The 15,242-nt window shown below is 35.6% G+C and overlaps 1 protein-coding gene and 1 pseudogene across 2 annotated transcripts in view; both read right to left on the reverse strand.

The window, feature by feature from the left end:
• The window catches only part of RNF115 (ring finger protein 115), a 70,342-nt gene that overhangs the window by 32,019 nt on the left and 23,081 nt on the right, over positions 1–15,242 (reverse strand). The window contains exons 1-3 of one of the 2 annotated variants that reach the window (XM_038562017.1): positions 12,715–12,773; positions 11,818–11,869; positions 9,061–9,118 (exon numbers count right to left, since the gene is read on the reverse strand). In XM_038562017.1, the coding sequence (XP_038417945.1) occupies positions 9,061–9,118; positions 11,818–11,869; positions 12,715–12,724 (120 nt within the window). In that variant the 5' untranslated portion in view covers positions 12,725–12,773. Of the gene's footprint in view, positions 1–9,060; positions 9,119–11,817; positions 11,870–12,714; positions 12,774–15,242 lie in introns of those variants that run through there. The other variant, XM_038562016.1, reaches the window with a different exon arrangement.
• LOC119863981 lies at positions 13,303–14,072 on the reverse strand (annotated as a pseudogene).

Genomic DNA, 15,242 nt, shown 5'->3' on the forward strand with positions numbered 1-15,242 from the left:
GATCAGAGATCAATGAATTGAGAGTACCATTTTGAAAAGGTTCACAAGCAACTTGATGAAAACATTAAATCAAGATACGGAACACTCATCACTTCTAAAAGTTTTCTAGTGTCCCTAGGTAATCCCTTCCTCCTGCCTCGCCTGACCCTAAGCATTCACTGGTATTTCTCTGGTTTGCATTTTCTAGAATTTTGTATTTTCTAGAATTGCATGTAAAAAAAGATCACATTGTACGTACTCTGGCTTCTTTTACTCAATTATTTTGACATTCATCCATATTTTTACATGTATCAATGGTTTATAGTGAGTAGTATTCCATACACTTTATATTGCTAAGTAGTATTCCATAATATGACTATACCACAATTTGTCTATCCACCTACCTTTGATGGATGGATATTTGGGATGTTTCTAATTTTTAGCTATTAGAAGTAAAGTTGCTGTGAACATTTGCATACATAATTATAGGTGCACTTTTTTTAAAAAAACAGCTAGTGTGTTTTTTAAAGTGATTGTACCATTTTTACAGTCCATTTCAGTTGTTCCAACAGCCATTAGTAAGGGTCAGTCTTTCAAATTTTAGCCATCCAAGATAGTTGTACAGTGGTATTTCGTTGTGGTTTTAACTTACATTTTCCTAATGATTAATGATGTCGAGCATTTCTTTCTTTCTTTCTTTCTTTTTTTTTGATGTTGAAAATTTTTTGCGCGCTTATTTGCCATCTATGTATCTTTTTTGGTGAAGCGAATTGTTCAAGTCTTTTCTCATTTTCAAAAAATGGGTTGTTTTCTTATTATTCTATTTGAAGAGTTCTTTACATAGCCTGGATACAAGTTCTTTATAAGATAAATGATCTGAAAATATTTTCTCCCAGACTGTGGCTTGTCCTTTCACTCTTACTTAGAAGAGTAGAAGTTTTAAATTTAGATGATATCCAATTTATTAATTTTTCTTTTATGGATCATGCTTTTGGTGTCATATCTGAGAAATCTTTGCCTAACCCAAGGTTATAAAGATTTTCTCCTGTGTTTTCTTCTTCAAGTTATATAAAGTTTTACATTTAGGTCTACTATCCATCTCTTGAGCTAATTTCTATATACGGTTTAAAGTTATGTATCTAAGCTCATATTGTACTGTTAATACACAAATGTTTCAGCATTTATTTATTTTAAAGATTTTATTTTTAGATTTTTATTTTAAATATTTATTTTAAAGATTATTATTTTATTTTAAAGATTCTATTTATGTATTCATGAGAGATACAGAGAGAGAGGCAGAGACACAGGTAGAGGGAGAAGCAGGTTCCCTGTGGAGAGCCTGATGCAGGACTTGATCCCAGGACCCCAGGATCACGCCCTGAGCTAAAGGCAGACACTCAACCACTGAGCCACCAAGGTGCCCCTCTTTCAGCACATTTAAGAGGCCATTCTTTTACTACTGGATTGCCTTTGTACCTTTGTCAAAATCAGTTGTCCATAATGTGTGTGTTTCTGGACTCTGAGTATTCTAGTCTTTTGATCTTTGTGGCAATCATCACAGTCTTGATTACTGTAGCTTTATAATAAGCTCTGAAATCAGTAGTATTAGTCCTCTAACTTTTTTCTTTTTTTTTTTCAAAGAAGCTTTAGCTATTCTACATACTTTGCATTTTCAAGTGTATTTTAGAATCTGCTTGTCAATTTCTATAAAAAAAGCTGCCTGGGATTTTTACTGGAATTACATTGAATTATAAATGACATCCCAACAATATTAAGTTGATCCTGAGTGGGGCATATTTCTCTATTTATTTAGCTGTTCTTCAATTTCTCTAAGTAACATTTTGTAGTTCTCCTGTTCAGATCTTATACATCTTTTCTGAAATTTGAAGTATTTCATATCTGTATACTGTTGTAAATTTTTTTAACTTCAATTTAAAAGTTGAGTATTTTTTCAACTGTTGCCAATATGTAAAAATGATTTTGTATGTTTTTGTTATATCCTGTAACCTTGTTAAACCTTACAGATTCCATCAGGTTATCAACATAATATGCCAACTGTGACTAGACAGTTTTATGTCTTCCTTTCCAATCTGGATACCACTTATATCTGTCTCTACCTATCTCTTACCTCATACACCGGCTAGAACCTCCAAAAGAATGTCAAATACAAGTGATAAGAAAAGACATTCTGGTCTTGTTCCTGATTTGCTAAAAAACACTGTGTTTCACCATCAATTATGATGTCAGTTGTAGGATTTTAGATGATTAAGGCTGTTCTCATCTATTTTAGTTTGCTGAGAGTTTTTATCAAAAATTGATGTTGGTGCACCTGGGTGGCTCAGTCAGTTAAGCATCCAACTCTGGATTTCAGCTCAGGTCTTGATCTCAGGGTTATGAGATCAAGCCCCATGTTGGGTTCTGTGCTGGCCGTGGAGCCTGCTTAAGATTCTCTCTCTCTCCCTCTGACCACCCCCCTGTAAGTGCACGCTCTCTCGCTCTCTCTCTCAAAAAAAAAAAAAAAAAAAAAGCTGATATTAGATTTTTGTCAAATGCTTTATGGGCATCCAGTGAGATGACTGTATGGTTTTTATGGTGTACCATGGTGAATTATGTTATTCGATTTTTCAAATGTTGAACTAACATTCTGAAATAAATTTCACTTCTGAACTAAATCCCATTTGAGCATATCTAACTCTTCTTATATACTGTTGTGTTCTGTTTGCTAAAATTTTGTTTAGGGCTTTCACATCTATGTTCATGAGAAGATACTGGTCCATAGTTTTCTGTTCTTGTAATATCTCTGTCGGGTTTTAAGGACTAAGTTGCTTTTATTTTTTAGAATTGGGGGGGTTAAGTTTGTTTAAGTAATCTCTATACCCAATATGGGGCTCAAACTCACAACCCTGAGATCAAGACTCACATGCTCTTCTGACTGAGCCAGCCAGATGCCCCTGCTAGAATTTTATTTTCAAAAAGTGTTTGAACACAATTGTTTAACAAATCCACCAACATAACAAAACTGATCTTTGGGCCAATAAATAAATTTCCACAAAATTATAAAGTTTTTATTATTTTTAGTATAACTTTTCACAAGTATCCCATTTTGGAAGATAATTATATGGTTATTATATGATTATAACGGCTGTAGATGCATTCTACCTTTAATCTGTTATCGGCAGCAGAGTTAAATGGAATTAGATTAGCAGCTCCAAACACCTCTTTATCTTATTTTGAAGTGTGTATGAACCCAAAAGAACTTTTTAGAGAGGCTCATTCTTGATGCTTGGTTTTTAGATACTGAACACCAAAACTATATCTTCATCTTGAGATAGTTTTTATTAACAAACAGGCAAAGAAGTATGGGGATCCCATGTACCACAGAAACAAAGCTTCTACTTAGAGGTAAGTGGAAGGTTGAATAAAATTATTGTAAACCTAAAAGCTAAGAGGACAATTTAAAAGACCTATACTGAGTGCCTGGGTGGCTCAGTCAATGAAGCATCTGCCTTCAGCTCAGGTCATGATCCCAAGGTTCTGAGAATCAAGCCCCATGTTGGGGGGTGGGGGAAGTCCTCTGCTCAAAAGGGAACCTGCTTCTCCCTCTTTCCCTATTCTCTCTCAAATAAGTAAATTCTTTTTAAAAAAATTAAAAATGAAAAAAAAATTAAAAATGGATGCCTGGGTGGCTCAGTGGTTGAGCGTCTGCCTTTGGCTCAGGTCGTGATCCTGGGGTCCTGTAATTCAAGTCCCAAGTCCAGCATTGGGCTTCCCATAGGGAGCCTGCTTCTCCTTCTGCCTATGCCTCTGCCTCTCTCTGTGTGTCTCTCATGACTAAATAAACTTAAAAATAATAAAAAATAAAAGACCTAAAACTTTAAAAGGTCTCCCAGAAATAGATTTGTTTAATAAATTAAGGAAAAACTGGAAGAGTTTTTTTTTAAAAAGAATAATAAAACAGTAAATGATTATAAGAAGCAGAGAGGATAACTGAAAGTAAGAAACTCATCCTCAAATCAACTCAGGGGTGCTTGGAATATAAGACTTAAAAGTAAATGGAAATTCAGAAGTTTTATAATATACTGCCTAGGCAAGAAAGGGCCCTCAAAAAGAAATCTCAAAACTATGGTTGCAACCATGGCAAATTCCTAAATTTTACCAAAATACAGAGCTCAAATGCCATTCACAAAGAGAAATATGATATACAATCCCCTATTCCTCCAGTAATATAAACACTGCGCCACAAACAATTTCTTGAAAGGTACCTTTTCCCAAATGAGTTTAAATTTACAAGCCATGAACTCTGGGCAACTGGCACTCACTGACCAGAAAACTGGCAAAGCTGACACCAAGAATATTTTTTTACCCTTCTTCCTTTAGTTATCATTAAGTTTGTGGTCCTTGCTTGACAACAGCATTATTGGTGTGAACTTAGTATGCACTCAATTATGGAAACAGAGTTATTTTTTGAACAACTGTGAAAAGCTCAGAAGTTTTACTTGACATTTCCAAACTGACTGGATATGAAGCATGTACCGTGAAATGAGCCTGTTTAAGTCTTCATACTAAAAAATGAAACATATGAAAGATTTGGTTGAATTAATTCAAACTCTAACATTCAAGCCAGGTTGCAACTGCTCAAAGAACCCAAACTCTACCAGGGATCTGAGTGCAAGCTCTCTGGTTGAGACTGACAATAGCAAAACATATAAAGGATGGTTAGCCTGGAGAAGAATGATTTATAATCTTTAACTTCTTTTTACTAGATTGAATAAAGCTAAATTTTTATATCCATCTGTCTGGCTTCTATAGATTCAGAGGTGGAGAGAAGAGATACAATCAACAATCAACTATAACATATAACCAGACATGTTTAAGATAACAGTTTAATAAGTACAGTACAAACATAAAACAATATGAACTCATAAAATTTATAATTCTTTTAACTACAAAGAGACAAAAAAGATGTTTGACATAATCCTATTAAATGTTAAAAAGCAGAGACACAATATGGTATACTCTGTGAATGCCTCTGAAAACCGTTATGTAATCATGCATGCAAAAAATGTAAAATACATGCAAAAACATAAAGCTAAAATAAGATAATGAGGACACAAATTTTTCATTTTTAAAAAATCTTACTATTGTTATAGAATCTTTTGGTACCAATGACTCAAGATAAAACCTGAAAGGAAATGTGTGGAGAAAAGGAACGCTTGGAATAGTGGGACTTCAGATGTTTTTAATACCTTTTTATTGTCATTATAATGCTACATCGTGTACCAAAACAAATTTTATTTAGGGGCGCCTGGGTGGCTCAGTCAGTTAAGCATCTGCCTTCAGCTCAGGTCATGATCCCAGGGTCCTGGGATATAGCCCCAAATCAGGCTACCTGCTCAGTGGGAGTCTGCTTCTCCCTCTCCCCTCAGCTCGTGCTCTCTTTCTCAATTGCCCTGCATTCCCTCAAATAAATAAATAAAATCTAAAAAAAAAAAAAAAAAGAAAGAAATTTTATTTAAATAAACATAAACCAGACTGCTCAGAGCACCCTACCCTCTTGTGGTATACCTGGGAGTTCTGTTTCTAGGAAGCCATCTATCTATATTCTGCTAATTGGAGGCAGCAGCCACAGCCACTCTTGCACTGAAGTGATCCATTTAGGTAAGCTGAGACTCTAGGATCAGATGTCTCACAGGTACAAGGTCACAGTCAGAAGCTTTCCAGTAATCAATGAAACCCTCAGGTAGACATGGGCTCAATTCCCCAGGTTACCATCAGGAACCTCTATACAGCAATAGCCTTCCTTTCTATAAACTGCTAGCAATATTTTTAGATTCATTCTCCAATGACCCTCACATGATACTCAAAGTTCCCATTTAACTGGTAACCCTTCTCCCATCCTCACTCCAACTTCACCCACTCTATCTCCCCACCCCAGATCCACTTATAAAAAAATTGTTTTAAATCAATACTGATTTTGTTAAAAGTTTTGCTTGGACTAAGGCTCTTCTAACATATCTAGTATTTTAAGAATTCAGAAAATAAGCTCTTCTTTGTACAAGCAACCCTGGCTGAAGGAAAACAGAACAAAATTGAGTATAAGCTTTTGCTGAAATTACAAACTAAAATGTGGAAAAGGAAAATAGCTTTAGTTTCTATTCATAGTTTTGTAAGTGTTTTATCCAGGGACATGAGTATAAAACCTTATAGCTTATGAATATTATTTTGAGGTAGTTTTTCTCACCTCATTCTATATCTAAATTCAATCTTTGCTGTCAGGTTCCAATACCCAATGTCTTGTTTTAATTTCCCCATGAAGGAGTTTTTTTTTTTTTTCCTTTCTTTATTTTTTAAAGATTTTATTTATTTTACACAGAAAGAGAGAGCGCACAAGCAGGGAGAGCGGCAGGGAGAGGGAGAAGCAGACTCCCTGTGGAGTAATGAGCCCGATAAAGGGTTCAATCCCAGGACCCCATGATCATGACCTGACCTGAAGGCAGACACTTAACGAATGAGCCACCCAGGTGCCCTAGGGTTTTACCTTTTCCATGAAGTTTTAGTAATGGCTAAAATATGTTAAAACTCACTGCATGGAAGGCACATTGACCTACATACCTAGCATGTATTAATTCATTTAATCCTCACACCCCTATGAGGTAGATATTACTTTCCCCAATTTACAAAGAAACAGATTCTCAGTAATTCTGCCCAGTTACATAGCCAGTTAAGTGGTGGGCCCAGGATTGAATGCAGGCAATCCTGCCCCAGGCATACTACTATGTCATTGGACCTCTCCTCCTAAACACTTTAGCCTTTCCAGAGACTGGAGCCCACCAATCTCTCCCTTCTACTGTACTTCTTACATACATACATAATAAGCTTATCACACTCTATAATCTTTGTTGTTTTCTTATTTGTTTCATGTGTTGGCACTTGTTCCACAAGTACATTTTTAAGTTCCTTGCAGGCAAGGCAACCATAACATTTGCTTCTTGCCCCTACTTCCAGCAGAATGCTGTATATAAAACATTCAGCTAAGAAGCTGATTGATTTAAATCCCTGACAATTTCTATAATACCATAAAGACAAATTCTTGGGACTCCTGGGTGGCTCAGCAGTTGAGCGTCTGCCTTTGGCTCAGGTAGTGACCCTGGGGTCCCAGGATCGAGTCCCACATTGGGCTCCCCACATGGAGCCTGCTTTCTCCCTCTGCCTGTGTCTCTGCCTCTCTCTCTGTCTCTCATGAATAAATAAATGAAATTAAAAACAAAGATTCTTTTCTATTTTTTTTAAATGCAAAATATAATTTAAAAAGGAAAAAATGACATACACAGGCATGATGACAAGGGAATTCCACAGAGGGAAAACTGGGCATAATCTTGCCCTTGCTATAAACTCTAAGGGACAAGAAACCACAGGCTATGACTCAGCAAAATTACTTTAACACCTGAAGGATAACTAATGCCATCAGTGACAGACTTAGCATTACTAAAGTTAGGAAAATGACTACCTGCATTTATTTTTCTTCTTAATGCATCTCCCCTGGTGAGTCATATCTATAAAACTGACAGACCAATGTTTTTTCCATTTCTTAAGAGAACTAACATTTACAGAAAATCAAATGAAGTTTCTTCAGCATATGTATAATCAATAAGTGACAATCTGTGTTATCAGGAATAGCACACACGGGGAAATACATAATAAAATCAGAAAGGCTTCCAGGCCTGGGAAGCATAGTAAATTTTAAATAATGTTTTTCAATCCATCAAAATGAGAAAATAAAAATGGGAGTTCAAAGACATGAAATGTTTTGTAAAGCACACTCTAATTGGCTCATGTATTAAGGCACCTCAGAGTTAATAAAAAAAAAAAAAAAACTTAATACTGGATATTAAGAAGTACACAGACATAAGTAAAAGAAAATACTCAAACATTTTGTCATGCTTCCTGGCTATAATTCTAATAACATATAAATCTGGGGGGCCATAGGTCTTAAGATAATTTTCAGAGGATAAAGGAGAGCAGCTTAGGGTTTTATGAGCTCCTTAGTGAATACCAATTGTCTAATGCACTGCTAATAGTTTTAATTTACACACAAATAAATATCAAAAAATTCTGCTAGCTCTTAGCTGAGATATCTCTAGAAAAGACTAATATGATTCTGAAACACACGCACACAAAATCATGATTATGGGATTTAATTTTTTTTCTTTTAGTATCTATTAGCTTTCTAAAGCCAACCAAGTTGTGTGGCAACAGAAGCAAAATCAAACCAGTGTTTCCTGTAGGGTGAAATAGATGGTCTGTCCTTTATGGGGTATGGTCTCTAAATGATTAAAAACAGAGCATTTAATGCCACTTACTTGTACAATTAAAAATGGTTAAAGAAAAAAAAAAACCACACAACAAAAACTAGAGATTTTAAGTCAATGACTAAAACAAAAAAGAAAATTACTCTGAATTTAATGTAAAAGGATTCCAAGATGCAAACTAATACCTTATTTTCAAATCATAGTTAAAAATTTTTTCCCCAAAAAATAAAGACACTACATTACATATAGAGTTAGAAATTAATTACAGGTCTCACCTTGAGATCTGGAAGGCAAATAAATACCATATCCTTAATCTAGCCCTCAATTCCAGTCATACCAAACCACCATGTTTGTTAGAGGCAATCTCCAAAATCCAGTACCTCTGTGTAAAGCTGAATGTGACTTCACTTACAACTCAATTCTCTTCTGCTCTTTACTTGGCTGTCACATCACCAAAGCACAGTGTATAGCACTGTATTTCACAAATAACACAAACTTTTTTCATAACACACACACAATTAAGGAAGTTGAATACACCACCAGGTTTACAACAGCATAGATCAAGGAGGTCCTCTCTTAATCAAGGGTTTACCAAAAGTAACATACCAAAGGCCCAACTACTAAAAACACAAAATCTTTCTAAGAGCTACTCTTGTTCACATTTTTCTTATACATTCTGATGTTTTACTGCACTGGGAGGTGAAAATCGTCATGATTTTAACATCCATCCACCCATGACCTACAGAATCCCTACAGTCAAAAGAAAACTTACCTCTGCAAAATGTGTTGATGTGCTATTGTCTATCCGGCTGCCACCACCACCTAAAAAACTGAAGAGAAAAAGGAATGAGTACTGATTCTATTCCTAGGAACAAGCTTCCCTCCCAGAAGCTATATATAGAATGGTACAATGAGAACAAAGCCCAATAAGGAAAAATAAGTCATCCCAATGTGACACCTATGAAGGAAATTATGAAGAACTGGCATGTAGATTAATCTATGAAAAATATTATAACAAACTACAAAATCAAGTATAAATCAAGTGAAAAATTGGAAAGTGGGGCCACCATAGAGTAGGAAGAAGGACCAAAGCCAGTATGCCATTTAAATTTGACCTAGCAGAGAAGATAAACATTTATTCTCCAGGAGGCAAAGAAATGAAACAAGATTCTCAAAATAACGTTTCACTAAAAAAATCATTCAACCATCAGAGGAACACAGCATTTGAGCCTACTTGATCCCATGCCTACTTGGGAATGATTAAATATAGTACTACAAGGGGTCTAGTACTATAGTTATTAGCACATTATAAAAGATCTCAATAAATATTTTTTCTTCTGATAGTTTATCCTATTTTTTTATTATCCTACCCATCCTTCAAGGCCCATCTCAAATGCTACCTCCTCCATTCACTAAGTCTTTTCTGAACTCATCAACCAAATAAGGATTCACACCCCTCTGCACTGACTCTGATTCTAAATTCTACCTTATTATAAATATCTAGAATTTGTCTCATCCACTTCTAATGCTCTCCCTCCTTTCATAAATATAAATCCAGAGAGTAAGGACTGTATTAATACCACAAATATATATGAAGTGTTTACTGTGTGTCAGATATTGTACAGAGCACTCATCACTTTTGAAAACCCTAAAATGTCATATCCTGTAATGATAAATTGAAAATAAAGGTTGTTGAGTTAATGTTGAATGCATCAACAGGGGCACCTGGCTGACTCATTTCGAAGAGTATGTGACTCTTGATCTCAGGGTTCTAAGTTTCAGCCCTACACTGGGTGTAGAGATTACATAAAAAAAAAAAAAAAAAAGATGTGTAAACAATAAATAACAATAAGAACTATTCTTGGAGACTGGGGAGAAATATTAGGTCCCGTTGTCCCATGAAATCTGCAAAAAAAAAGAGAGGAAAATGGCTAACATTTTGTGGAGAAAGGAATGGAAAGAATAGATATCACTTTTACTTCAAGAGAAAGTCTATGAACATGTACACACACTCACCCCAAATACAAGTCTACAAACTACTACAGATAGCTTTTATTTTCAGAACACCAGTGCAGGCACCAGCTCATTGAGGAAACAAACACACTTTGGTTAGTCTGGAACCAAAAGTGAAAAAGCAAAGCTAATGCCATTCTCTATGCAGTCATGCTCAGGCCTTTTTCACTAATTAGAAACCATTTAACACTTGCATTTGTTTCAGAAGTTAAAAACACTTCAAATGTAGAACAAGCCCAGAAGTACTGGCACATTTATGCTAAACAAGTAAATAATTTAACTACCACTGTGTATCCATTTTATCGCTCAAGCCTAACCAGACAGGCTTCCGGGCTCCTTCCTGCTTTTTACTACATCATTTCAGGAATTCATATATCCTTGGTAATTAAAGCTATCAACTCTATCTTTTACAGTTCTGCTCCCCCTAAAACTTCCTCAGTATTCCCTTTCCTTAAAATTCTTCCATATTTTAAAAGTTAAAGAAAGGGCTAATCATAGAGAAGGGATAATAAATACTACCACATTACAAAGCTTAAGAAAACTTACAAGATGCTCCTCTGATCAAAGTCTAGCAGCATATGAAGCCCATTTTCCAATATTTACATGTAAGGACCGCCTCTCATTAATTTTTACCACTAACTTCTCACCACTGTAATCTCTACGTATTCAAATCAGCAAATGTTTATGAACTTTATAGAAAGGGAATACCATGCTAACTCTAAGCTACTGATTCTAAGAAAAAGATTTCTTCAACCATTTAAAACACTGATCTTTCAAAAAATATAATCTGTACATTTGAGTATTTGCTACCAATAGCAAACAGGACAACCTCTGACCTACAAAGGCACAAATAAAAGAATTAACTCCAGTGAAAGCAGGATCCATAAAATTCATAGTTCCCTTCCATAAAGAGACTCATCCTGCAGTTAATTACTATCTACATTTATAACCATACTGCATACAGGGCTAAAGAAGCCAATATTACCACTTAAAAAGTTAGAAAAAAATAATAAGCACATTAACTGCCTCCCAACAACCAATACGCTCTTTATTTAACACATGCAGAGGGATCCCTGGGTGGCTCAGCGGTTTAGTGCCTGCCTTTAGCCCAGGGCATGATCCTGGGGTCCTAGGATCAAGTCCCACATCAGGCTCCCTGCATGGAGCCTGCTTCTCATTTCTGCCTCTCTCTCTCTCTCATGAATAAATAAAATCTTAAAAAATAATAATAATAACACATGCAGAGCATAAGTGTTTGAAGTATTTGATGCCATTATGACAGCACAAATAAAAAGCTGCCCCCAAATTAGCACGCCATTCATACAAAATTGCTCATTTTGCTGTCATGCTAATCCTATAGTTTTAGAGCTGGTATTGCGTTATTTAAAACCAAGATTATTAGATCACCATGTATTTGTACCGAACTTGATCCCATGCCATATACTGCCCCAGAAGCTCCAGTTCATTTATATGTATAATTACCAATCATTAATAAAGTTAAACTAATAGTACATACTGTAAAATGTGTAGTTTTTCCTGGTTGTGGAAGGGACCTTCAACTTTAGAGTCTGCCAACAGCAATAGTAAAGGAATTATTTACCGCCATTAAAATCTCCAAAGTCACTCCAAGATTAAAAGAAGCTTCAGATTCTTTCTATCCAGTCATATTTCTTCAATTGTCCAACCACTGCCTAACCATATATCCACAAAAGAACAAATGTGCCATTATGTTCAGCCAAAAAAAGCCATCCTACCAATGCTATTCTACTTTTCATTAAGTTTTATAGTCTTATTTGTATTAATCAAGAATACAAAATACTATCACTTTCAGAAATAGTTCCCCCTTTTATAAGTTTTACATCTTTAGTAAGTAGTACATCATAATTTCAAGCATTATGAACCCAATGAATATTATAGCGATAAGATGGCATAAGTTTGACTACCGTAATTTTAGTATGAATTAGGACCCTGAGGCTTCCTCAAAGCAGTTTCCCTGGCTAGACTAACCTTATTAGATATCTTTGTCAGAAGTCTCTCCCCAGCCAACCAATGAGGTATAACAGAGATTTACCTTTAGGCAACAGAGTGGTCATTAAAACCACGCAATAATCTAAAAGAACACCAAAGATTCAGAAAATAAGTGAAAACTTACGAAGAGTTACTTTGATATGGATATAAAATTTTCAAAGGAATGCCACAATCAGAAGCAGTGGATCTCATCACACCCATTATCACATCTTATCCCAAATTTTCCCATTTTTATTACCCTTCTTCATTCCCTTCCTCCATCTCTCTCTCTCTCAGCAGAGAGCATAAGTTATAAAACACATTTTTTTCTATTCATTCAGTCAATGCTGATAGAAAATAACTTTGATAAAAGAATGCCAGATTTATTCACAAGCTTGTACAATACCTGGAATCATCTGTCACTTCTTCAATAAAGCCTGATTCACATCTGGGACAAATATATTCCTATAAAAAAAAAAAAAGAAATAAAAGTCTTTCATTAGAAAGCTAAGCATGCAGTTTCTAAGTAATATGCAGTATACAAGCTGATGCGATGAAATGTCAATGCGCCAAGGATAGTTCTGTTTTTTGTTTTTTGTTTTTTTATCACACTCTGGCAAATAAATTCCCTAAGAAGTTTGCAGAATAGCTTCATAAGAGGTTTCCCCTCCCCCACAAGAGTTTCCACTGGGAGGGAGAATGTCAGATTTTTGTTTTTTAATTTGGGTTGATTTTTTAAAAACTGGAATAAATTCATGATCTAATTTTCTCTTCAAATCAAATGAAAAATCTCCACTCATTATCAGAGCAGTAAACGATTATAAAATTGACAGATACAAAAACTGCTATTTTTTACTATTTTGCATGTAGGAAATACAAACTGAATCACAGTATAAATCAATTGGTAGACTAGGAATTTACAGTGAAGTTTCACAATATCTCTAATCCATTTTTTGACTACCAACAGTTCCAAATAAAACAGTATTCTCAGGTATTTAACAGAAATATTAATTCAAATAACTGGAACAATTCCATTAAATCAGCTTCTAACTCCTTCAGTACCATGACTCTTTCCTTTTCTTTTTTTACAATCCTGAGGTCTTTTATTTTCTTTATGTTTACCATGCCATGAATTCATAGGGAATGAGTTCCAGCAGTTCAGGCTCCTTTCCATTGGTTCTCACAAAGTGTGCTTCTTTGAGTGGGGCAGGCTGGCGCTTCAGTTGAACCCAAGTACCTTTCTCTTTGGCTTCCTTCTTTTTCTGATCATTTTCCTTCACACACTTCAGGAAGCCATCTTGGCTCTTTGAGTGTTTAATATGTTCAATGCAGACATTAATTCTCTTGGCAAAAATCTTGCCCTTGTTTGTTTACAGCAGTGCCAACAGCATGCTGAGTAACACTGTAGACTCTTCCAGTTTTGCCATGGTAACATTTGTGGGGCATTCATTTTTTAACCGTGCCCATTCCCTTGATGTCCACAATATCACCTTTCTTATAGATTCCCATGTATGTGGCCAAAGGAACAACTCCATGTTTTCTAAAAGGCCTAGAGAACATATATCGGGTACCTCTCCTCTTTTCCTTTGTGTTAGTCATTTTGGCGAATTACTGAAAGATGGCGGTTCTGGCCAAAAGGCTGAATCTTTCTTTTAAATAAATATCAAGCATTGGCACTGATAAGAAAGAATACACTTTAAGGGCTCCTGGGGGGCTCAGTCATTAAGCATCTTTAGGTCAGGTCATGATCTCACGGTGGTGAGATCAAGCCCCCAGTAGTCTGCTAGAGTTTCTCTCCCTCTGCCCTTCCCCCAGCTCAGTTTGTGTACTCACTCATGTGCTCTTTCTCCAACAAATAAATCTTAAAAAAAATATATATATATATATACTTTAGAGACTGTCTTATCATACTTTTATTTTTTTACCATCCTAAAGTATTTTTTATCATCCACTTATCATACTTCTAAAAAATATATTTTAACTACCTATTAAAATAGATCTAGGGCAGCCCAGGTGTCTCAGCAGTTTAGCGCTGCCTTCAGACCAGGGTGTGATCCCGGAGACCTAGGATCAAGTCCCACGTTTGGCTCCCTGCATGGAGCCTGTTTCTCCCTCTGCCTGTGTCTCTGCCTCTCTTTCTGTGTCTCTCATGAATAAATAATATCTTTTTAAAAAATTTTAAATAAAATAACATAGATCTAGAAAGACATCTTCATATCTATGAATAAATAAAATCTTTAAAAATTCTCTTTGCCCCTCCCCTGCATTCTCTTTCTCTAAAAAATGAAATAAATAAATCTTAAAAAAAAAAAAAAAAAAGAGGGGCACCTGGGTGGCTCAGTGAGTTAAACAGATGCCTTTGGCTCAGATCATGATCCCAGGGTGCTAGGATCAAGCCCCATGTCAGGCTCCCTGCTCAATGGGGAGTCTGTTTCTCCTTCTGCCCCCTGCTTGTGCTCTCTCTCGCTGTATCTCTCTCTCAAATAAATAATAAAATCTTTAAAAAAAAAGAGAGAGAGATATAAAGAAAAAAAAAACAATCCTTTCCATCAAAGAGATTAGTTTGGTGAGGATATAGTCAAGCCAAGAAAGAGTAAAACTTCATAAAATAATTGCTATAATTAATGCATACTGAGAATATAAGGAAAGGCCAGGGAAGGCTTTCTCTGAAACAGTGACTTAAATTATTAGTCTGTTTGCTCCATGAAAAAAGGAAATTATGGGCTAATGATCATAACAATAGAATATAACATGCATGGAGGTTGGAGGGGAGTGGTGTGAGTGTCAATAGGCAGGCAGGGCCCAGACTGTGGAAAATTTCAGATTTACCGTAAACTTTAACCTATGAATCAGAAGCTATCAAACTTTTTTCTCTGGTATACACATGAAGGCTGAGAAACACTCATAACAGGCATACTATATGCTCTAGAAATA

Source organism: Canis lupus, chromosome 17, assembly GCF_011100685.1.
Source record: "Canis lupus familiaris isolate Mischka breed German Shepherd chromosome 17, alternate assembly UU_Cfam_GSD_1.0, whole genome shotgun sequence".
Taxonomy (NCBI): domain Eukaryota; kingdom Metazoa; phylum Chordata; class Mammalia; order Carnivora; family Canidae; genus Canis; species Canis lupus.